This window comes from Boleophthalmus pectinirostris, unplaced genomic scaffold, assembly GCF_026225935.1.
Source record: "Boleophthalmus pectinirostris isolate CB_2022bp ecotype Guang Dong unplaced genomic scaffold, ASM2622593v1 HiC_scaffold_7, whole genome shotgun sequence".
Taxonomy (NCBI): Eukaryota; Metazoa; Chordata; class Actinopteri; order Gobiiformes; family Gobiidae; genus Boleophthalmus; species Boleophthalmus pectinirostris.
This window is the reverse complement of record NW_026571473.1, coordinates 6,506,836-6,532,950: the sequence shown is the minus strand read 5'-3', so window position 1 is coordinate 6,532,950 and position 26,115 is coordinate 6,506,836. Positions and strand designations below refer to the sequence as shown.

General features: G+C 38.7%; 1 protein-coding gene across 1 annotated transcript; it reads right to left on the bottom strand.

Annotated features, from left to right (window-relative positions):
* Positions 1-1,406: 1,406 nt before the first annotated feature.
* On the bottom strand, positions 1,407-24,322 carry tmem38a (transmembrane protein 38A). Its single transcript, XM_020933392.2, has 6 exons — positions 23,818-24,322; positions 9,583-9,739; positions 8,296-8,480; positions 6,740-6,827; positions 4,254-4,371; positions 1,407-1,986 (listed from the first exon to the last, which is right to left on the bottom strand). The coding sequence occupies exons 1-6, from the start codon at positions 23,939-23,941 to the stop codon at positions 1,792-1,794; spliced, it is 867 nt and encodes a 288-aa protein (XP_020789051.1). The 5' UTR covers positions 23,942-24,322; the 3' UTR covers positions 1,407-1,791.
* Positions 24,323-26,115: the final 1,793 nt, after the last annotated feature.

Genomic DNA, 26,115 nt, shown 5'->3' with positions numbered 1-26,115 from the left:
TGAAAGTTAGAGCTGTTTAATGTCACACTGTGGAACATTCCAGGTGACAGACCCCAACCGGAAAGTTACAGTTCTAATTGATTCAACAGAACTCATTATAAATTTGGACTGAGTTGAGCAGATAAATCATAATAACTGAACTAATTTCCTTTTTTAATACGTTGGAGAATCCCTTACACCAGCGATTGGGTTTTAATCCGGATTTGGTCTCAGTTTATCCCTGGATCTAAAGGCCTGTGATATCCATGGGTTTCAAAGTGATAACAAAATTAGCACTGTTGCCGTAGTAATTAAGAACTCAAAAGAAATATTAGTCTATATCGTTGAATGGTGAAAAGAGCTGAACATGGCGTCTGAAACCCTTGATCTACCCAACATGGTTTAGTCCTGATTAGAGACCGTTTAGTCTTGAAAAAATACTCCTGGTTTGGACCCATTTATACAGTTTTAGTACTGGTTTAATTATTCTGGAATATTCATAGTTTTGGTTTAGACCTGGGTTATGATCATAGTCCTGGTGTAGTGCTAGATTAATTCTGATATATATGCTCTTAATTTAGTCCTGGTCTAGTCTGGTTTAGTCCAGTTTAATGCTGGTTTATCCTGGTTTAGGTTTGATTTAGTCCTGGTTTAGTCTTTGTTTCTTTATGGTTTAGTTCTAGTTTAGTCTAGTTTAGTCCTGATTTAGGACAAGTTCAGTCCTGGTTTAGTTTTGGTTTAGTCCTGGTTTAGGTCTGATTTAGTTCTGGTTTAATTCTAATTTAGTCATGGTTCAGTTCTGGTTTAATCCTGGTTTATTTGTCATTTAGTCCTGGTTTAGTCCTGGTTTATTTATTATTTAGTCCTGGTTTAGTCTTGGTTTAGTCCTGATTTAGTTCTGGTTTAGTCCTGATTTAGTCCTGGTTTATTTATTATTTAGTCCTGGTTTAGTCCTGATTTAGTCCCCGATTTAGTCCTGATTTGGTCGTGGTTTAATCCCGATTTAGTCCTGGTTTTGGTCTGATTTAGTCCTGGTTTAGTCCTGGTTTAGGTCTGATTTAGTCCTGGTTTAGGTCTGGTTTAGGTCTGTGTTAGTCTTGGTTTAGTTATAATTTAGTCCTGGTTTAGGTCTGGTTTAGTCCTGGTTTAGTCTTGGTTTAGTTATAATTTAGTCCTGGTTCAGGTTTGGTTTAGGTCTGATTTAGTCCTGGAATAAGTCCTGGTTTAGTTCTGCTTTAGTCCTGGAATAAGTCCTGGTTTAGTTCTGCTTTAGTCCTGGAATAAGTCCTGGTTTAGTTCTGCTTTAGTCCTGGAATAAGTCCTGGTTTAGGCCTTTAGTAGCTCTAATACATTGTACCTGTGTAAAACATTCTTATGCTGATGGTATTAGCAGATATGTTAAAGAAAGATATTTGAAACCACAAATACACAATGTTTGTCTGATTTTATTCAAATCGTCTTTATGTAAAAAGCATCAAGGTTTTTCACATAAGGTTTTGTTCACATTCGAAATTTTTAAGTTAAAATTTTCAGCTATTTTTATGTTTTTACTTTCTTTGTAAAATGACGTATGGTTGGAAAAGGGGAGAGGGAAAACCTGCTACAAACACATCCAAAAATAGGTCTTGAAAGTCCAGGGTTTGAGTCCTTGTGCTGTGAAATGTAAAATACAGGAAGCACCATTTAACTCCAATAGGAAGGGTCTCATTTGGCAATAACCCGCCCCTTTCCCAAATAAGGAATGGGAAGTCCTGTCATGTGACCACAGTGAGGGCCAATCAGATGCCGTTTCTGCTGTTTCCGTTTCGCATCCTACTCTGCCTTCTTGGTCTTCCTCTTGCGTGCTCCTTCGCTCAGCTCCTCCTTGGTTTTGAGGGGGGAGGCGGGGGCGGGGGCGTGGTGGTCCTCTTCGGCGCCCCCCAGAGGAGAGCCGAACAGCAGGTGGCAGACCCAGGACTCGATCAGGGCGAAGGGGGAGCCGTGGGAGTGGCGAGCGGTCATCACAACCTGCACAGGTAAAGGAAGTAAAGGTTCGTTTAAAGGTCACATGTTACACAAAACTGACTCCTTTAAGGGATCTTATAATGTTGTTACCGTCTCAAAAATACGGAAGCCGAGAGGGGTCACAACAAACGCAAACGCCGCAACAAAAAGCCACAACGGAAGTGACCGCGGGACTCTATTTTCCGACGGACCGATCAAGCAGCAAGTGAAGAAGAAGAACTACAACGTGAAAAGTAAAGGAACGGAGAAGTTGGAAACGTAATTAAAAGTAATTTATTGTTTTATCATTATTCGTTTCACGTTTGTAGTTCTTCTTCTTCACTTGCCGCTTAAAATATAATGTGTTGTGGCTTTTTAATGTGTTGTGGCTTTTTAATGTGTTGCGGCATTTGCGTTTGTGTTGTGGCGTTTGTATTTGTTGCAGCGTTTGCATTAAAATAAAGTCCCGCGGTCATTTCCGTTGTGGCTTTTTTTGGTTTGTTGTGGCTTTTTGTTGTGTTGTCGCGTTTGTATTTGTTGCGGTGTTTGTATTTGTTGTGACCCCTCTCGGCTTCGTACAAAAACACCTGAAGGAGTTGTGTTTTGTTTCATTCACACACGTCTGAGAAACTCTTTTATTATTAGTCTGTCTATATCTTCAAAGCTCAAAATGCTCTGTTCCACCTTGTGATGTGATAGTGATCAGGGGTGTAGTGGGCGTGGTACGTGGAGTTATGCCGTCCACCCATTTCTTCCGACGTGAGATATAAAAAAATAAATGTAAAATAGCTACAACTTAAATGTCAAACCGGAGCTACTGCAATGTTGAAAACCTGCACAGTCTCATGATATCTGCACTACTGTCCTATAGTGACCTGAACCATGATTGAACCAAGACTAAACCAGAACTGAACCAGAACTGAATCAGGACTGAGTGTCGGGTGACCGCAGGACAACGGACCGGTGCAGAGCTCCACGCCCCACGGGGCTAAGCGCAGGCATCGCCCGATCGCACTTTGCAGACACCCGGCTCCACGGATTCCAGGTTCTCCCTCTCTCTCTATCGAGTTCAAGATTTGTCCTGGTTTAGTCCTAGTTCAGATCTGGTTTAGACCTGGTTCAGTTCTGGTCTAATCCTGTTTTAGACCTGGTGTAGTCCTGGTTTAGATCTGGTTTAGACCTGGTTCAGTTCTGGTCTAATCCTGTTTTAGACCTGGTGTAGTCCTGGTTTAGATCTGGTTTAGTCCTGGTTCAGTTCTGGTTTAGTCCTGGTTTAGTGCTGGTTTAGTCTTGGTTTAGTCCTGGTTTAGTCCTGGCTCAGTTCTGGTTTAGTCCTGTTTTAGACCTGGTTTAGTCCTGGTTCAGTCCTGGTTTAGTCCTGGTTTAGTCCTAGTTTAGTCCTGGTTTAGTTCTGGTTTAGTGAATGCCGTTAATGTTAATGTTAATGAGGGGGTCATCGATAACGTCACAAATCGCATAGACCCACTTAAAAAATCCCCACTACACCACTGATCGTGATACTTTTCAAGTTAACAGTTACATGGCAATTCCAAGTCTGAAATCATTCAAATGATTCTAGTGAAAGAGTATGGAGTTTAAAAACACAGTGGAGCACTTCCTGTATTACCACATGACATCACAAGGTGGAGTACTTTCCGTTTGAGAGAGAAACTCAGGCTAAATATGACCAGTTTGTGTGTGTCATGTATGAATGAAACACAACACAACTCCTTCAGGCACATATAAGGAAGTGTGCACCAGCATACTACTACTACTACTACTACTAGTACTACTACTACTTCTAATAATAATAATAATAATAATAATAATAATAATAATAATAATAATAATAATGCACCGGACTTATATAGCGCTTTTTTGGACACTCAAAGACGCTTTACAGACAAATAAAAAACTGGGGAATCATGGAGGGAATGCCAGTTTGAACAGGTGAGTTTTTAGTCGTGATTTGAAGTGCTGCAGTGAGTCTGAGTTCCTGATGGATTGTGGGAGTGAGTTCCAGAGGGAGGGAGCAGCGACAGCAAAGGCTCGGTCCCCCTGGCTTGGATGAACTGTGAAACGTATTCGATCAAAAAAACTTTTGTCCAGTTGGCAGACCTGAATTTCTCCTTTACTAGTTTTGTTCTGTTTCTAGTCCATGCAACACTGCCCTCTGGTGTTTAACAGACTATACACACACGCTAGTCAAACTTTTTTTTTCTATTTCTGACTGAATCCCATTTCCCCTCAGGTCCCGTGGGTGCTGTTCTCTCTGTGGGTGCTGGTCGTACCTTGGAGGTGGCCATGAAGAGGGTGAAGCCCAGGATGAGGGTGCTCTTGGCCACAGGGAGCCAGTGCGCCTCCTGCAGGGTGAACAGGATAGCTCCGTACAGGCTGGCCTTGGTCGGGCTGGACAGAGGAGGAAGGAGAGGAAGAGGTGAGTAAATATGAGTACACAAAAGTTCAACTGGATACGCTATGGAGGGTAACTCATTCTCATGTACTGTACTTATTTTTACATCAACAAATTTATACGAAACCTGGATATAAAGGCAAAATGCATTTATAACTTTGCTGTTTAAGCTTAAGATTAATATTTTGATATTTTGACTATTCTGTTCCACTTATAGCTTCTTTTCATTCATTATTTATTCATCACACATTTGTTTTGTTAATTTTTTATGAATAGAACAAACTAAAATTATGTAATGTAATCAGGGTAAGTGATTTCATATCCGATGTGGGTTTAGTCTGTTTACTAAAAATATTTACTTTATCTTTACGCTGACATTTGTGAATTTGTGACTTTTTTTTTTTAGATACAATTAAAGTTTGTGGACAATATTTTACACACATGACCATTAGGTGGCAACAAATTCTACCATAGCCGGTCTAACAGAGTCATTAACTGATTCAAAGTAGGTTTAAGATTTAAGAACATTTAAGAACATCTCATGCGTATAACAGTGGTAAATGATTTCTTAAAACTGAATCAGAATTTCAGGAATTTAATTAAAAAGCTATTTAAAAGTGTAGAGAACTATGAGGCCTTCTCTCACATGTTAATTTCCTGTGCACTGTGAGCTGGATCTTATAAAAAATAACTTAAATCTGATTACAAACACAATATCAGACAGAAGAAGATGGGTATTGGTGGGTTCAGATGATATCATTCAATTCTAGGCCAGTAATAGTTAATACAGATGGGGGATATCTAAACTGACTATTGTTGGTTTGGTATGCTTTTATTTGTAGAGGGACAGTGCACAACTACACATAAACAAACAGAAGTCATAGGAAAGATGCAGGAGCAGGTTATAGCATCAATGCTCATCAATGAAAGTACAGATTCAGTGTGTATAGACAAACTGACCAAAAATAATTTAAAACAGATATTACTTATGGTCACAGTGCTGAAATACTATTCTAAAACACACACACGTATTCTACTAATCATTCAACTCACACTCATCCCTAATGTGTTGGTAAAATGCAGGTTCTTATTGTAACACAGTGAGTTTTAGGTGTAGTCAGTAATAGAAATAATCAGGTTCAATATTTGTGAATTTGCCGTTTAGATATTTCTTATGAGAATACCATATAATCAGTGGGGAAATCTGACTCTTTCCTAGCCTGGTTCACTTCGGGGAAACCGTCTGACCTCGCAGCATTAGGATTCATTCACTCGACGGTAGGTGGATACTTTTTTTATTTAACCAATCACTGCTATTTAGTCATGACGTATGTAATGTGCCGCTAATGAGGCAAACTGGTATATTAAGCTTTTCCCAAATCCCGTAGGAAGAAGGACAATAACATCTTTCCCCTTGATAAAATTCACCAAACATTCTCTTTGCTCTGTTTAAATCCTCAATCTCGGGAATCGTTGACAACACAGAATGTCTGTCTTCATCTACATCCATCTCGAAGGTTTGTTTACTGTTGTGCTGTACCACAAAAGGGACCAGACAGACGCGACGAGTTTGACATCATGGGTCTTCTCTGATTGGCCGGTGTGCGGCCTACAACTTCCGGGGTTCTTGCAAACCGTCTAGTGTATTCTGATTCCTGAACTAGTCACTGGAGAGAAATGAAATTGTGCAGAGGCACTAGGGGGCGCCAGCCTGACTTACTCTTGTCCCCATCTGGGAGTAACAAGAAATTGAAATCATTCAGCCGTAATACATGAACTTAAAAATACACAAATAAAATGCTCATCTCTTATCTGTGTGAAATACTTTGGAGTTTAGTTTGGACTGGTGTTGTCATGATATTAAACTTTCAAACTCTATTTCAATACTATAATACTAAAATACTCAATACCGATTCTCTCTTTAGATAATATAATGTGATTTTCATTAAATCATAGTACTTTTTGTTATATTACCATGCACAAGTTCTTACATAAAGGTGCACTGCGTAACTTTTTAGGTTGGTCCACTATCATGAAGATGCGTTTGCTTATATAAGATGCATTTATTTGATTATGGGTGACTTTATTATTGATCAAAAACACCCTGAAACATGCATTTTTACTGAGAGTGGAGGCACAGATCTCCCCTGTAAATTACCCTGGTGGCGTCTCCTGCTTGTTGCTATGGAGACAGAAAAGTTTAATGCCATACTTTGGAATATCAGAGGTAAAGCAATAACATTTCTCTTCATTTCCGTGTTGTGAATGTGACTTTTTCAGTATTGATTCTCGCACAAATGAGTATCTAGTTTCGACGTCAGTTTTAGTATCGATTATTATCCGATTTTCGATTCTTATACTCACAATGACATGTTGAGAATCTCGTTGGTCTCTGGTCTCCACACTCCTCTCAGCAGCTGCTCAAAGTTTGACATGAGAGCCACCCCGGAGCCTGTGTAAAAATAGACACCGGAAAAGATTTAGCTCAAGTCGGACTCGCATCACTACTCCACTTCAGCCATTTTAAACATAAACACAGAGGGATAAAGAGGGGTCATGTGACTGTTAACTTGTAAAAGACCATGTACTTTGCTTGTATCTGCTTAAAGGGCCCATATGACGCTATTTTCAGATCTACGTTTTAATGTTTTCTCATCACAAACATGCCTGGAGTTGTGTTTTGTTTCATTCACACATTTTCAGCACGTAAACCCTGCATATTTAGAGTTTTTCATTTTTAAACTCCATTCACCTTCACTAGAATCATTTGAATCTCTACTGAACAAAAGGTAAAAGGAGCTGTTAACTTGAAAACTACCGCTTCATGACATCACAAGGTGCAAGAGAGCATTTTGAGCTTTGGAGACATAGACAGACGAATAATAAAAGGTTACTCAAACATGTGAATGAAACAAAACTCAACTCTAAGTATGTTTTTGACGAGGTAACAACATTATAACATGTCTTAAAAGTCCACAAAAATCAATTAAGCCTAATATTTAACCTTTAAAAAAATGCAAGCTGTAATTATTATCGCACGCTGCTCTTTTTATCTATTTCTTTTATTATTAGTTCACATTTTACACTTCTTTAATCCTAATCCAGCAGACTGTTTCTTTAGGATTAGTTCAGGTTTGGTGGTTCAAGCTCTTTTTTCTGGAACAGATAACATAGATTATTCTCTGTTGTGAGTTTGCATATTTTCCTACATCCCTCAGGAGCAGAGGGAATCTGCAGAGTCTGGGGAAACCAAACATTTTGAGACATGATCTAGTTGAAGAACTAAATTGCAGTGTGTGTGATTTTAGGTCGGAGCACCAGATGCAGGGATGGAAATAACACAATATTAATTCGCATAAAATAGAAGTAACTAGTTAACACTTTGGACTCACAACAAGAAGGTGACAAAGAAGAAGAAGTTTGATTATTGAACTGTTGCATTCATTTTTAAAAGGCCCATATTACACCATATACTGATTAGTTATAATGTTGTTTCATCTTTAAAAACAGACCTGGAGTTGTGTTTTGTTTCATTCACATGTTTAACACACAAATCCTGCACATTTAGGCTGAGTTCTTCTCTCAAACAGAAAAAAAAACACTGTCCATGTGGTAATACAGGAAGTGCTCCACTGTGTTTTTAATCTCTACACATCTTCATTAGAATCATTTGGATAATTTGAGCCCTGGAATTCTCTACTCTACATCTCTACTGAACTAGAGGTGAAAGGAGCTGTTAACTTGAAAACTACCGCTTCATGACATCACAAGGTGGAGCGGAGCCTTTTGAGTTTTTGGAGATGTAGACAGACTAATAATCTAATAAACACAACTCCAGGTTTGCAAAATGTACTATTCAAACACTATTCCTTTGAGCCTTCTTTTACAATCTGAAACCGTTGTATTTTGTTGAAGCGCACCTTTGACGTATCCGACGATGACCATGATGAAGAAGCCGTGGTGGTAGGCGTGGTGGGCGTGGTGAACTCCGGCGGCGATCTTCCTGGTGCGGACCACCTCCTTCAGAGCCACCAGCACCAGCTTCACCGGGAGGAACGCCACGCACTTATAGAACAGGTTCAGAGGGCAGTAGAAGATCAGGTACCTGCGCGGGGCGTGGAGTGAGACATTCAAGGAGATAGAATAAGAATATAGACTCTGATGAACTTGTCATGTTTGTAAAAGTCAATGTGTAGAGTCTTAATTTTTCAGCTTGTATTTGCACCTGCGTTTAAGTCAAACTAATTCAGCCAGACTTCAACAACACACTAAACATCACTGTTACCAGCAAAAGTTGTAAAGTAGTTTTAAAAAAATTACATTATTAACAATATACGCTTAATAATGTAAACAGTGTAATTTTGATAGTTAGGAAGGAGGTTATAAATAAGAACATAAAAATGACTAAATATGCAGCGTTACTCAAACATATTTTCAATGAAACAAAACTCAGCCCCAGGTATGACATGGCCTGACAAGTCCAGAATGAAGTCACTTTATATTTTTGTACAGAGGGATATTATTCTGGTCACTCATTGAGTTTAGTGCTGCGTAGAAACATCCCTTGTTTCTTTCCTTTATTTTTTCCTCATAAGCAGCCATATCTGAATATGAGTGTGTGTCCCTGATTGACCAGATCACACCCATCTGAACTTGGGGAGATCAAGAGTAATGCATTAGTCTTATATATCACTGTCCAGACAGTCACAGTCTCTTTACAATTTCATTCACTCCACACTCGGTGGTGGTAAGATACTATTGTAACCACAGCTGCCCTGGGGCAGACTGACAGAGGCGAGGCTACTAAGCGGCCAAACCCCTCCAACCACCACCAACACACTCACTCACCACTTTCATATTAGGCAGGTGTCTTGCCTAACAATAGTTTTGTTACTGGTATCCCACTGTGACACCTGATATAACTGATGGTCTCCCATCCAAGTTCTAACCAGGCCCTGTTGAGCTTCTGACCAGATCAGGCTTTAAGAAGAAGATTTGGTCACAAACAAAACTCATGTGTTCATTAAGTCTTGAAGAAATGTGTGTTCTGGGTCTTCTACATGCTGATAAAGCCATAGCTCAGAAATATTACATTTAAATGAATATGTGCGCTTTAATCTCCCATTGTGAAGTCCACCGTGAGTCCATATTTGCCTAATAGCCCTAAAATGCCTGTGACCCAGTGTGAGGGTGAAGTGTATTCTCACCAGACAGCGGAGGCCAGCAGGATGTGGCTGTTGTGTTGGAAGTAGTCGACGGGGCTGTGTCCGAGCATTATGTCGGCCAAAATGTAGCTCCCAAAACAGTAAAGCATGGCACAGAGCCAAGAGGCCACAGGGCTCCTACGGGACACCTCCACTGAGCCTAAAGAGGAAGAACAAGACTGTTAACATACAAAAATATAATACAACCTCCACTGAGCCTGAAGAGGAAGAACAAGACTGTTAACATACAAAAATATAATACAACCTCCACTGAGCCTGAAGAGGAAGAACAAGACTGTTAACATACAAAAATATAATACAACCTCCACTGAGCCTGAAGAGGAAGAACAAGACTAACATAAAATATAATGTAACATAAAAAGATAACATAACTCACTAGTCCTAAAGCAGTACAGCGTCACACAGAGCCCAGAGGCCGCGGGACTCCTGTGAGACACCTCCACTGAACTCAGAAGTAAGAACCTGATTTTACCATAGCATTCATACACTTGTCCTGGTTTGATCTTGGGCTGGATGATGATATTTATTTTTACTGTTATTAACACTATGGTAACACTACACTTTAAGCTTTACTTTATAGATACCTCGAGAGGGAAATGAATTCTCTATATTTGACCCGTCCTTTAACCAGTGCTGCTGAGTGCTGCCAAACAGCCCCTAGGGACCCGTCTCCAGATCCTGAGCCAGTCTTAGTCAGGACTGCATTAGCTGGAAGATTTGACCTGTTGTTTTGGGTTTGTGAGGGAAGTGCCCAGAGGAAACCCAGAAAGAACCGGGCGACCTGGGAACTGAACCACAAAAGGTCTAAAATGTGTTCCATAGTCTAGTTTTGGTTTGGGCCTAGTTTTGATGTATGTAAAACAAAGTGTGCAGGTATGAACTCAGCTTTATCTGTCTGCAGTTTACCCAAAGGTGCTTTGTGTAACTTTCTGGTCTGGTTTCATTTCCATAAAGACCAAAAGAAAGGTTTAATAGCATACTGTGAAACATTCCAGACAAAGCAATGACATCTCCATGGAGAAAAGCATTTGATGGACCCTCCACCAAAAAAGTTACACAATGCAGCATCAGTTAAACCTAACGCTTTTATTCATTGTTTGTTTTATCTTTTGCCTTTAATGCAGCTTATCTCTAACTGGTCCTTAGGCGGGGCATGGTCTGGACAGTGGCCAACCAGACTCAAGGCCGCAGGACTCATAGTAGATACACAAATAAACTTCTCATTCATTCACAAAAACAGTTTGGACTGGAAAAAATACAAAATGTAACAGTGATCTGATCCTGTGACAATCTACTGTTTTGATTTTGCAATATAAGGTGTGTTTAAAGGTCCTATATGACACAAAATAGATTCTTGTGAACTTTTAACCATGTTATAATGTTGTTACCTGATAAAAACATATCTGGAGTTGTGTTTTGTTGCTATATTAGACTGTCTGCTTTTCCAAAGCTTATAATTAAATAGTTTATTCTGCCTTGTGTGTGAAGTTATCAATTACATTTTACATTTTATTTAGTAGAGATTGGCTAGTTCAGAGCTGAAAGTATCCAAATGACTCTAGTGAAGGTGTATGGAGTTTAAAAACACACTGAACATGTCCTGTACTACCACATGACATCACAAGGTGGAAGTGTTTTCTGTTTTGAGAGAAGAACTACGCAGGGTACAAACCTGTTAAACATGAGTAAATGAAACAAAACACAACTCCAGGTCTGTTAGTTATGAGGAAACACTATAACATAGATGAGAAAATAGTATAAAATGGACCCTTTAAGAGGCCAAACTCCTCGCTTGGATTGCTGGTGAGGGCAGACGACAGGCTCCTCGCTTATCTTAAACACACATAAGTTGACTCTGAGCATAGAGCTGCATTAACCAGTAAAGCACTTCAACTTTTCCCCGCCCACTCCTCTTTGTTACCAGTCTGTGTATGTGCAAGTGGCTCTAACCAATCACAAAGCGCTGAGATCATTACAAAAAACTGACGACTTTACTTACCCCTAAAAAACAAAGCTACTAAGTTCAGGTTTTTATTATTATTATTATTATTATATTGCCACATCAACATAGCCAGGCTGTGCCATCTACTGCCTCTGCTCAATTTCATTTCTCTCCAGTGACTAGGTCAGGAATCGGAATACACTAGACGGTCAGTGAAGAGCTGTGAAGCCATGACGTCAAACTCGTCGCGTCTGTCTGGTCCCTTTTGTGGAACAGCAAAACAGTAAACAAATCGGTCAAGATGGATGTAGACGAATACATACATTCTGTGTTGGCAACGATTCCCGAGATCGAGGATTTCAAGCCGTAACAAAGAGAATGTTTGGTGAATTTTATCAAGAGGAAAGACGTTATTGTCCTTCTTCCTACGGGATTTGGCGCATTACATACGTCACAGCCAAATAGCAGAGACTGATTAAACAAAAAAAGTACCCACCTACTGTCGAGCGAATGAATCCTAATGCTGTGAGATCAGACTGTTTCCACAAAGTGAGACCGCCTGATGAATCAGGTTAACATCAACCACCCTTAAAGGTCCTACATTATTACACAAAATGGATTCTTGTGAGCTTTAAGTCATGTTAGAATGTTGTTACCTCACCAAAACCACACGACGAGTTGCATTTTGTTTCATTCATTCATTTTTGTGATGTCTTGAAGCAGTAGTTTTCAAATTAATCACTATCTTTTAACTCTTGTTTACTAGCGATTAGATTAAAGTCTTAAAATTATCCAAATAATTCCCATGAAGGTCAATGTATGCAGTTTAAAAACACAGTGGAAGCCTAAATATGCAGGCGTTATAGGAGTTAAACATGTGTGAATGAAACAAAACACAACTCCAGGTCTGTTTGTGATGAGAAAACAACATTAGAATATATTGTAGATCAGAAAATAGCGCAACATGGGCCTTTTAATTCAAACTCTCTGTACATAAACATACTGTACATACATTTGCATAAAGAGCAGTTAAAGCAGTGGTCAGTGTGGTGCCTATCAGAACAGTCCTGGTGTCTATCTAACCCACACCCTCTGCCCACTCCACTGCACGCCCTGATAACACATCTCTACCATTAGTCTATATTGACATCAACTAACTACAAATACATTCATGTGGATACTCGGGCTGTGAGCATGATCCTAGTTGAAATTAAAGTTTAAAGGGCCCACATTACACTATTTTCTGATCTGTTATAATGTTTCCTCATCAAAACCTGGAGTTGTTTTGTTTCATTCACACATATTTAACACACAAATTCTGCGTATTTAAGCCTAGTTCTCCTCAAATCTTCACTAGAATCATTTGGATGATTTTACACCAATCTCTGTTGAACAAAAGGTAAAAGGAGCTGTTGATTTGAAAACTACATGACATCACAAGGTGGCACGGAGCATTTTGAGCTTTGGAGATATAGACAGACTAATAATAAAGTGTTACTCAAATATGTGTAAATGAAACAAAACACAACTACGGGTCTGTTTCTGAGGAGATAACAGCATTATAACATGACTAAAAGCTCATAAGCATCAATTTTGCGTAATATGGGACTGGACAATTCAAAATACCATATTTTTTGGATTATAAATTGCAGTTTTTTTCATGGTTTAAGTGTTTCCTGCGACTTATTCTTTGGTGCGACTTATATATTAAAATGTTCACACTGAAGTCACGAGAGGTTCTAGTCTTGTGTGTCAGTATCTGCTGCTCCAGTTCCTCTTGTACCACTGTCACTTCACTCTACTGCACATGTCTCCTGCAGAAAGAGCCTCTGTCCTGTCTGTATCATGTCAGTCGATCGAACCATTACTTCTGCACCACTGAAAATGTAAACAAACTTATAAAGACGAGTGAGAAGACTGAACACAAATGAATCATATTTTGCAGATTACAAGATGCAAGTCGTGAAATCTGCAGCTGAGAACAGTAATCGAGCAACAGAAGGAAAGTTTGGAGTGAGCGAGAAACTTGTGACACCGGGAGGATGCACCATGAAACTTTCCTGGAAGTCACTGGATGGATGGAAAAAGCCTGGACTTCAGTGACACCAAAACCATCCTGTCGGGATTCAGAAAGGCCCGAATAATTCTAACTGGATCTGATGCTGATTTGGAGTGAGATGGAGAGTTTGGTAATCTTGTTCTGTTGTTTATGTTATAGTTATTTGCAAAACTTTTCATATGTGAGGTTAACAGTCTGTTGTTCTCTCTATTGTTATTACAAGAACTTCCCTTTTAACATAAAATGCTGATTCCTGGTCTCTGATTTTATAACATAAATTATATTCCGGTGCGACTCATATGTTTTTTCTTCTTCGTTGCACATTTTTTGGCTGGTGCGACTTATGCTTTGGTGCGACTTATAGTCTTAAAAATACTGTACTCACAAATGCACTTCTATATACAGTGTTTAACATTGATCCAAAACACAGTGTAACAACTCCAGTTTGTAATGTGTGTCTGCAGTTCCACAGGCAGCACATGCACGCCTCTGATTGGCTGAGGAGTTTGTTTAAAGAGTCACGTGACCTGTGGGGCTGTGTGTTCAACTGTTCTTGTGTGACAGGTGCACACAACTGTAACTGAATGAATGGTGCAGTGTGGAGGAGAAAACACATGCTTCAGCGTTAGGCAATACTCTTGTGTATGTGCTGGCAAATGGCTGCACTGTATGAATAAAAGAATCTATATGAGGGGCCGGTGGTGCAGATTAACAGCCCCACATGTGTCAATCTACCCCGGGGCAGCTGTGGCTTTAGTTTGTACCACACACGAGCTTAGTGTGAGCTGTTTAGACACCTGTCCCTTGTCACGCTTATTTAGAATATTATACTTTTTCATTGATGCAGCACGAATTGTATAAAACATGAGATTTACACTGGAATTAGGCTTTAATCTGACACATTCATCTTTAATCTAACAAAATCTGACCCAAAACAGATGATTTAGTTGGAACTACAACAGATGCAAAGATTTGTGTTGTTAGACAAGTCACTAACAGCTCCCTCACCTAAACAAGACCAAGAACACTCTTCTGAAACACAGGCTCCTGAAATTGTATTGTTAAAATAAATTTTGTTTTCACACAATTTACCGTATTTTTCGGATTATAAATCGCACTTTTTTTCATGATTTGGGTGTTTCCTGCAACTTATACTCCGGTGCGACTTGAGGCGCTTTACACTTGTGTGCCAGTATCTGCTGCTCCTATTACTCCTGTACCACTGTCAGCTGCAGAAAGAAAGTTTGGAGTGAGAAAATTGTGACAACCGGGAGGGTGCACCATGCAACTTTCCTGGAAGATATTGGATGAATCAACAAAGCCTGGATTCTGTTTACCTCCAGAGGTCACGGGGTTGTTCAGAAGTGACACAGAGGATGATGAATTGAATGGATTTAGTGATTTGGAGTGAGATGAGAGTTTGATAAACTTGTTCTGTTCTGTTGTTTATGTTATAGTTTATCTGAAGAACTGTTCATATGTGACGTTAACAGTCTGTTGTTCTCTCTTCTATTGTTATTACTAGAACTTGACTTTCAAGATGAAATCTGGGTTCCTGGTCTGATTTTATCAAATTAATTTCCCCCAAAAAGTGTGACTTATAGTCCAATGCAACTTATATATGTTTTTTTTTTTCTTCTTCATCAAGCATTTTTTTGCTGGTGCGACTTATAGTCCGAAAAATACGGTGACCCTCTAATGTACGCCTTGTGTCTCAATAACTAACGGAACATTCAACCATAGAGATACATGTAGAACACCATCAGCATGATGACACTGCAAAGTGTTAATATTGCAGTTATTATTCACCTTATTCCGCCCTGTTCACTTTTGTCTCCAAAATGCTCCTAAATCGCGCTTTTTGTGGCGGCATTTCTGGTTAAACAGGGATCACATTCATGTCACTGGAGAATTAGTGAAAGGTTTTGAATCTCAAATATGACGTAAAGTCGGTTCATTTGTGTAAAACGTTGAGTTTTCATGTGCAACAACAAGTCACACTTAGGGTGACCAGATATTCACATTAAAAAACTGGGACTTGACCGTGGTTTGGTTGGTTAATAATAAAATTATGAAGTGAGTGCGTAATTTAGAAAAAATTTTCTGCACTCGGCACTAATGTGTGTCAGTATAGTCACATTTTATTTGTGTTTTGGTCATTTTTCTGCAGCTTTTCTGTATAAACCTAAACAAATGACAATTTTTGCCTCTCTTTACTGTTGGCAGGGATCAAATTGGTCAAAAATATGGACACCTGTGACATCTTGTCTTGATTCTTGTATAAAACTAGGACAAATCACTGGTTTTGTATAAATCTGCTGGGATAGGGGACACAACACTGGGACTGTCCCGAGTAAAGAGTGACGTCTGGTCACCCTAGTCACACTGCATCAATTCTCTGGGGGGCTTTAAACAGCTTTACAGTCAATATTGAACTTATTTGCTGTCAAGCTCAGCCCCATGCAAAATAATACAACCCAAATGATGATAGTGGCGCCCACGGCAACTTTGGGAATAAAGTAAACAGATTAAATTGTCACACCACATTAAACAGCTCATCTCTGTTTCTCTACAGTATGAAGTGGACACCCATACTGTCATGTCTGTGAGCATGTGTTATTTAAGACTATATAAGACATTCTTATTGTTACCTATTGAAAAAATTAGAAAATCTTAAATGGATTACTGGAGCCTAAAAAAGGAATCACGTTTTGATTTTATTACATTTAATATTGTCTCATTAAAAAATTTCTTCCGCAAAACTTTGAACACATGCTCCAAACCACAAACTTTTACTGAGAGTGTAAAAGTTAAAAAGACTTGAACCCAACTGCCCTAATTGGTAATTTGTCCTATTTTCAAGTTACAATATTTCCAGAATCATAGATATTTTAGTTCAGTTTCCTGACATGTGAAGTTGGACATGCTGTACACCCACACACTGATGTTACTATGTGTGTGTGAATACTTGTTTATCTGATGAGACTCAGTGAAACAGACTCACTGTTTTACTCAAAATCTTATCAAAAATCTGAATCTTAAAAAGCCAACAGTGTAACATCATGTCCTCTATTCATATTATCACTTAACTGCACAAACACATTGCTAATTCTGTTTACTTTTTACAATTTGAGATCATTTTCTTTTTTTCATACTTGCACAAAAAGCCACTCTGCAGCCACTGACCCAAATGAGATGTGCAGTTTAGTACAATGATCACTCACTCCTGCTACAGCTGCTAGTGTGTCTTGCTCAATGATACAACACTGACAACTTAATGGGACCAAAGTACTATCTTTATCTTAGGGTACATTTCCCTTAGTAATTACAATTGGATAAAGGATTCAGAAATTGTACTCGAGTAAGAATCACTTCAAAACATCACCTCAAGTACAAGTACAAAGTAATGGTCCAAGAAATAGTAAACAAATAGAAATAGAAAATTATTTGGACAAACTACTAGTTACTGTTGAAGTCAAGACCGCACTAAAGGAGACCCAAGACGAGACCAAAGACCGAGACAAGACCAAGACCTCTGAGGGTCGAGACCGACAGAGACCACAGCCCATCGAGACCAAATTCAGACCATCTTTGTCATTTTCTACATTTAAAATAAGTCAAGCAAACTGTACTGCACGGAAACACTCTTTTTGGACCCTCACCCACTGTTTGAGAACCCCTTTTTTAAGAGAACTTAAAACAGAAAACAACTTCAAAATGAATCAAGTTCATAACATTTACAGTTACATTATCTTACTGGTTTTGCAGGGACATTGAGCCTCTGCAGATTTACCGGCCAAAATGAAATATGATCACACTAGACGAGTGTCAGACCTCAAGTCCGAGACAAGACCAAGACCAAGCATCTATTCTACAAGACTGAGACCAAGCCTCTTCAAGACTGAGACAAAACCGAGACCAAGCACCATCAGGGCCGCGAAAAGACCAAGACCAAGCATCTTCAAGACCGCGACGAGACCGAGACCAAGCGTCTTCAAGACTGAGACAAAACCGAGACCAAGCACCATCAGGGCCGCGAAAAGACCGAGACCAAGTGTCTTCAAGACCAAGACAAGACCGAGACCAAGCATCTTCAAGACCGCGACAAGACCGAGACCAAGCGTCTTCAAGACCGCAACAAGACCGAGACCAAGCGTCTTCAAGACCAAGACAAGACCGAGACCAAGCGTCTTCAAGACCGCGACAAGACCGAGACCAAGCGTCTTCAAGACCAAGACAAGACCGAGACCAAGCGTCTTCAAGACCGCGACAAGACCAAGACCAAGCGTCTTCAAGACCGCGACAAGACCGAGACCAAGCGTCTTCAAGACCAAGACAAGACCGAGACCAAGCGTCTTCAAGACCGCGACAAGACCCAGTCCAAATGCGCTCGAGTCCGAGACGAGACCAAGATCGTAAAGAAAACTCGAGGCCAGTCTCGAGATGAAGACCAGTCTCGAGTACTACAACACTACTACTAGTACTTCTACTCATGTAAAAGTAATTATTTCATGAAGTAACATCTGATTTCTAATTTGAAGTACAAACTATTAAATAATGAACAGAATGTAGTGCTTTCAAAATTAGAAAAAAAATTGACAAAAGGAGGAGCGGTGCAAGAAATACAAATGTTGTCAGCTAAAGTTTTTGTCACTTACAGACTTGCACACACAACTTTTATTGAAGTAAGAGTACTGTTACACTGTAAATAGAAGTGAAAGTAATGATGCTTATAATGATAGACTTAATTTCCTGTTTAAAATAATACCTGCGAAAGTGTATTGTGACAGTAATGGAGTCATAAGCGCTGCAAAAATCTGAACAACAGGTGGAGTGGTGATCCAGAGCTTAGTGTGAACGCAACCTGATCCAGACACATGCCTCCCTATAAATACACAGCCCTGTCTCTGGACCGGCGGCCATTTTAAGGACCCTCCTCCACTGCTCTCGTCGCAACTGTCACCTCGACCTCCGACCCTTAACCCCCACGCCCCTAAATCGTACAGTTCTGTTCAAAAGGGACATGTGGACGTAAAGCTAGAGTACATTACGACGATGGAGGAGGCTGCAGATAGTTTGACTGGCAAATGTGCTCATGTAAAAACCAAACCAGGAAGAGACCGAGGTATAACTTTAGATTGAAACTCTTGTGAAAATTACAATGGACTTGGTCTTATATTGAGAACTTAATTTATTTATTTATTTATTTATTTACTATGAACTTTTTGTGGGTTTGCCTTTAATCGGGATGAAACAATAACTAAAATATCGTGATATCGTATCGTCAAAAGTCTCACAATAATATCGTGGCCTGTGACAATATATCGAATCACAAGTTTCTTTGCTTAAATACATGATTTTACAGTAGCAAAAGCTTATAAACACAGAGAACTACATTTCCCATAATTCATTTCAGCACAGACGACACGAAGAAATATGTTTTTTACTTGAATTCTTGGGATTATGATGGAAATAATTCACACCAAAATCTTGTCAAGGTATTTTAAAAGCAAAAAAGTGTCCCATCTTTAATTATTAACTTCTTCAAAATATCGCAATAAATATCGTGCCGTAGGATGCATATCGTGATAATATCGTACTGTGAGATTTGGATATTGTTACATCCTACAATATGACAATAAATGTTGTACTAACTGAAAGGTCAAAGCATTTTATAGTGTCAGTCTTGTTATTATGTATAAAATCGTAATATCGTGAGCCTCCCCAACATATCGTGAGCTTTTCCACATTATCGCAATAAATATCGCACTGTGACAATGTCGTATCGTGAGACTTGGATATCGTTACACCCCATTATTTAAATTATCTGGAGAAAAACAATATCTAGGTAAGTTAAAATGACTTAAATTAAGAACATTTTACTTGATTTGAGTCGATTCCACTTGCCAAGTAAAATAATCGACCAATAGAATAAGTATGTTTTTCTTAATTCAAGCAACATTCGATTTTGTTTCTTGTTTTAAGTGCAAAAAGTTGTTGTTTTTCTTTCTTTTTTTTAAGTGTAGCAAAATGTATTTTCATATTTTAAGTACAAAAAAATCTTATTCTATTGACAGATAGTTTTAAATAATTAGAATTAGTTAGAAATATATTGAAATCTTGATCAAACTTTCTTAATTCAAGTCATCTTAACTTGACTAGATTTATTTATTTTTTGCTCTGTATCTCCATGGAGACTAGAAGGTGATGACTCTAGACCAATAAAAAAAAACTGTATTTAAAGCTGGACTATGTAACTTTTTGGTTGGGGGTCTGTCACCTGCTTGTTGCTACGGCTGCCTGGAATGTTCCACAGTATGACATTAAACAGCTCTACTTTACATTTGTTAAATTACAGATGATTTTATATCTTAAACATACATATATTAAAAACAACAGACATTCTGACTGTGGGCAGGGTCGCCTCTCCACAGATCTGACCTGTAGCTTGGTCAGGTTTGGTCTCCATGAAGATAGAAAGGTTTAATGCCATACTGCGGAACATTCCAGACAATGCAATAACATCACCACGGAGAAAAGTTACACAATGCACCTTTACCTAAAATGCAAGATGGATGTTAAATATCATACTATGGGACATTCCAGGCAATAACATCTCCATGGAGACAGAAATATTGGTGCAGCTTTAAAGCCATTCTACATGATTCAGACTTTTTTAACAACTTCACTTTTGGACACTTTTGCATTTTGTGGGGAAGACCTGCTAAATAAAACATGTTCCACTCGTGAGGTTGTCTTAAAATATCTTTAGGACATTTCACCAGATACAACCAGCTGCTGACTTTAAATCAGATGCCCTTCCTGACACAACAGCCTTTATTTTTTCAGGTGGAGGGTGACATGTGGTGGAATGTGTGGCTCTTTATTTCTTAAAATAGCAGCTTAGAATCACTCACTCAGTCCTTCCAGTATGTTTTAAGTCTTATATTGTAAACATTCTCATATCGATTCAATATATTTCAGTTCCTTATGATTTATTAAAATGACTATACCATTATTATTCAAATTACAAAATATGTTTATCTCTAATATTCCTTCCCTGAATGTGTTGATATACCAGACTCTGAGAATACTACAGTAGACAGGCTGATTGACCGTGGACTTTTGTAGGTACATTATTGTCACTATTGTCATTATTGTTACTATTGTCATGTTTCGTTCTGATCTGAGTTTACTCTCTTAACTAACTATTGCATGTTTATATTTTGTAGCATTTCAGATAAACGTTCAGTGCTTTAAACAAATGAATATGAGCTCATAACTAGGCCTGTATTCTCACACCTTAAAGTGCATATGACAGCTTTTGATGATTATTTAATTTCTACTTACGTGGTGCGATAACACCTAATGATAGTTTTACACCAACTGAGAAGCAGTTTGTGAAGAAAAGTTGAAAAATACGTTGAAAATTTCACCCAAGTATAGAGTTCTATTTTAGAGTCTTGCATTAATGACCAAACTTTAGGCACAATTTACAGTTACAAAACACATCATTCTGATACTTTAAATATGATTTCAACAAAATAAAGGTGTTTTCTTTATTCACTATTTTTATTTGTCAAATAATAATCTCTGTGTACAATTAGAGGAGCTTTGGCCCATTCTGTACATCATGGTTGATAGGTAATAGTTTATGGAATTCCATGCTCGATGTCAAGATTTCCAACCAGGATATAAATTAGAAACCTGTGTTTTAGTAGAAATGTGTAGTCCAACTTTACATAGCCACTTTATATCCATTAAAAAGTTTGGTAAAATCTGAAAAATTTAAGTTTTAGCTGTGTTTTAGTAAAAATGTTTAGTCCAACCTGTCATATGACTTTTATAACCATTAAAATGTTTGGTGAAATCTGAAAAATTACGGTTTTAGCAGTGTTTAAATGTGTAGTACAACCTGTCATAGGCACTTCAGAACCATTAAAATGTTTGGTCAAATCTGAAAAATTCAAGTTTTAGCTGTGTTTTAGTGGAAATGTGTAGCCCAACCCATCTTAGGCACTTTATAACCATTAAAATATTTGGTAAAATCTGAAAAATTACAGTTTTAGCTGTGTTTAAATGTGTAGTCCAACCTGTCATTGGCATTTTATAATTATTAAAATGTTTGGTAAAATCTTAAATATAATGATGTTAGCTGTGTTTTGAGTAAAAATGTGTAAGTCCAACCTGACATAGTCACTTTATAATCATTAAAATATTTGGTAAAATGTGAAAAATTATGGTTTTAGGTGTGTTTAAATGCATAGTCCAAACCTGTCATAGACACACTTCATTTTAAATATTTGGTAAAATCTGAATAATTAAGGTTTTAGCTGTGTTTTAGTAAAAATGTGTAGTCCAACCTGTCATAGTCACTTTATAATCATTAAAATATTTGGTAAAATGTAAAAAAAAAAAAATACAGTTTTAGCTGTGTTAAAATGCATAGTCCAAACTGTCATAGGCTCTTTATAACCATTTTTTTTTTTTGGTAAAATCTGAAAAATGACAGTTTTAGCTGTGTTTAAATGCGTAGTCCAAACTGTCATAGGCACTCTTCAACAATTAAAATGTTTGGTCAAATCTGAAAAATTCAAGTTTTAGCTGTGTTTAAATGTTTAGTCCAACCTGTCATAGACACTTTATAACCATTAAAATGTTTGTTAAAATCTGAAAAATGACAGTTTATGCTGTGTTTTAGTAAAAATGTGAAGTCCAAACTGTCAGAGGCGCTTTATAACCATTAAGTCAGCACATGGTCATTATGACGTGCGTTGCTTACTGGATTTCAGATTTTAGAATGTGAGGATGTCATACTGTCAGACGGGGCCAAGAGCCAGTTTTTCCTTTTAATTACACAAGAACTCACTGTATTTTTACAAAACATTCTGCAATTTAACAACATTTGATTTAGCTACCCTCATCTGTATTAAATATTATAAACCTATAGAATATTTATGCCTTATACAATCTAATACTGCACCAAATTATACCAAAGAACCCAGTGTCCTCTGTAATTTCCCTTGTGGATCAATAAAGTCTAATTAAGTCTAAGTGTAATTGACAGGTCCAACTTGTGTCTATTTGGTTACACATTGCACATTCATGTTCTTTATTTGGTGATTATAGAACTGTTTTATAACCAGCTTTTCTGTCTTCTCCATTCAAACATGATTCAGTCCAAGGGTCGCTGGCTATTTCAGGACGTACTATTTATTCCCTTCTCTGTGGAATGTACCTCCGATGTCTTGTATTTCATCCCTCTGCACTGCTCTGTCTGTGAGCAGATCAGGACTCCTCAGCCTTAAAGGTGCACGGTGTAACTTTTCGGTTAGGGGTCCGTCACCTGCTTGTTTCTGTGGAGACGTTACTACTCTGGAATGTTCTGCAGAATTACAGTTCGACGTTACATTTCTTCAGTTACAGGTGGTTTTATAGCTCAAAAACGGGCATTCTGAATGTGAGCGGCGTCGCCTCTCCACAGATCTGACCTGTAACTCCTTCTCGGTCTAGTTTGGTCTCCCTGAGGATAGAATACCAGGTTTAACACCACAACGCGTCGTGAAACATTCCAGACGAAGCAAGAACATCTCCACGGAGAAACGTTTTGACGGATCCCCCACCAGAAAAGTTACACAATGCGTCTTTAAACTGAAAATACGAGCTCTAAAGCAGCCCAGAGGCTCCCTGACAGCGGCTGAAGTCATGGGTCTGTTTTATGTTATGTAACAAGCTATATAAGGACACTACAGATAACAACATTCCGTGTAAGGGGCTTCCACACGCGCACATCCAACCCAAATTTGCAACGACGTAGGCTACACGTAAATGTTGATTTTTTATTTTGGCATTTTAATAAAGATAATTTGATTTACAGATAATATGAAGCCGAATTTCAGTCAATAAATATAGATCTTATTACGTAATACAGTCGACTTGCACCTGCTCCAAACATCCAACGCGTTACGTCTTTGCGCACATGTGAAATTTTGTTTTGCTGATCCAACGTAAGCCCTGAAAACTCACCTGCTCAAAACTGCATCTCCTTTTTTTTTTTAATGTTTCTTTTTCTTTTTTCATTTGCGTTTCGTCCGTGTTGAACTGCGTGAAGCGTTAAACTGCGAGTGTCACGAACGCGTAAAACAAGTGTTCCCGTAATTTTTAACGTCAATTCCCGCGTTATAACCCGCACCCCAGACGTAAACACTGCACGTACCTGGCTCATATTTGAGATACAGGATCGACACGATGTAATAGGCGAGATCAAAGACAGGAAACATCCCCATTTTGGAGAAAGTGTGCGCGATCTCGCCCAAATTCAACGCTGCCAGTACTTCCATGATGCCTCCTCCGGATCAATCCTCGCTGCGTTGCTGTTGTTTTTTTTTTTCTCGTATGGTCTCGTTTTTATTTCTTTAATCCGTGTATCGGGAGCCCCGCCAGACCAACACGCCAGCCCGGTCCTCGCTGCCTGCTCCGACGCGTCTCCACCAAAGCGAACGGGACACTCAAAGCCTGTCCTATTAATACCGTCTCATGTCCACAGACCCCCCGTTCGCGCGCCTTCGACAGCAGCGCAGAGCATCGTCTCGTGCCGCCAGCTGCCAGTGTCCCTGTCAGCGTCCCTGCCAGTGTCCCTGTCAGCTGCTGCTCCGAGGAAACAAGAAACGCAAAACGAAATACACGCGTAGTCTCGAGCTTTCAGTATTCACGCTCCTATGGCAGTTAAAGGCTCCACATTGCGCTGTTTTCTGATTTATGTTATGTTTCCTCATCACAGCGTGACATCACAACGTGGACCAGCCTTTTTTTTCAATATAAGAAAAGCCTAAATACGCAGGGTTTGTGTGTTAAACGCGTGTGAACGAACCAAAACACAACTCCAGGTCTGTTTTTGATGATGAAGTGTCAAAACTTAAATATTTATTTTTCAAAACCAACTCCCATTTTTTCCTTTTGCACCAATCCAATCTTTCACCATTTCCTGCTGACTTTAACTTAATGTCTAACCATTTTATTTTTTGAAATTGTTGTGCATCTATGTAACTTTTCTGGTGGAGGGTCTGCTACCTGAATATGTCAAACTATCTTTGCCCGTTAAATGTTCAACAAAACACTTATGGCATTAAATACTTCTATCTATTTTGCATTTCTTCAGTTACATGTGTTTTATTGCTTTGAAACACATTGAAAGACATGTCTTCTTACAGTGAGAGCTCTGGCCTCTCCACAGATCTGACCTGTATCTTTGCCCAGTAGCGCTGCCTGCTGGTCTCTATGGATGTGGATAAGATTAATACCATACAGTGGAACATTCCAAACAAAGTAATAACATTTCCACGGAGAAAAGTGGCATTTTCATGGCCTCATTTCCTTGTCCTATGTTGTTTTTAATATCAGGAGCACAGACTGGACAATTGGGAGGTGAAATGCTGCCATCTGGTGGTTATTTCATGTAATCAACAAAAAGCACTAAAAGCACATATGAGTTCAAATGTCCAGTCAAGTATTCATTTATAACACAATTAAAACCATCATTACATCCAGTCAAAACATTTCACTATTAGATCTACGGACAATACTGTTTCAAAGTGCATCATGTAAATGTATTATTTGAACATGTCAATAATCTGAAAAGCAGGAGGCTTCTGTGGATGATTATGTCAGATTCATTTTTCTCACTTATCCATTTGTTATTTGCTTTGAAGTTCATGAGACTTACCGGGGAACCTTAGTAATGATTTTTTTTTTTTTTTTCTATTATCAGTTTTTTTAGGCATTGCATAATTTTTCTGCTGATGGGTCTGTCCCTATGTGTCTCCATGGAAATGTTATTGCTTTGAAATGTTCCCCACTATGGCATTAAGTGTATCTGCATAGGCCTGGGGCTGGGCGATGTGGCTAAAAATCTTATTTGAATAGATTTGAATAGAAGTGAGGGACTGCATTTCTTTCCAACAAGGGAAGCTCTTTACTTTTACATTTTCATTCTTATCATATCCTGCTATTTAAGAAACTGTAAACTGGCTTCAGTTACATTTGTAGAAATATGTAATTGTAATTACACAATAATCCTGCTTTGCAAGTAAGAAAATCAATTTGAAAGTTGTGCAATTTTCCAAAATCTTGATGATTAAAAACATGAATTCATCACATGAATTTGATTAATTGCCCAACCTTACATTTATTTCCTTTTTATATTGATACTGTAAAAAACATGCTTTCTTGACTCTACCAGTCTGACCTGTAACTGATCTTGTTAGTTCCACTTGCTTGTCTCCATGTTAAATGATAAATGGTCACATTTTTCCATAGCGCTTTTTTACCTTCAAGGCACTCAAAGCACTTCACAACAAGGAACCACTCACCCACTCACACACACTCACACACCAGTGTACGCAGACACTGGGGGCGAGGTGGGTTAAGTGTCATGCCCAAGGACACAATGACAGTATTCATCTGTGGGAGCTGGAATCACACCTGCCAACCTGTGGGTCAGTGGATCTGACCACTC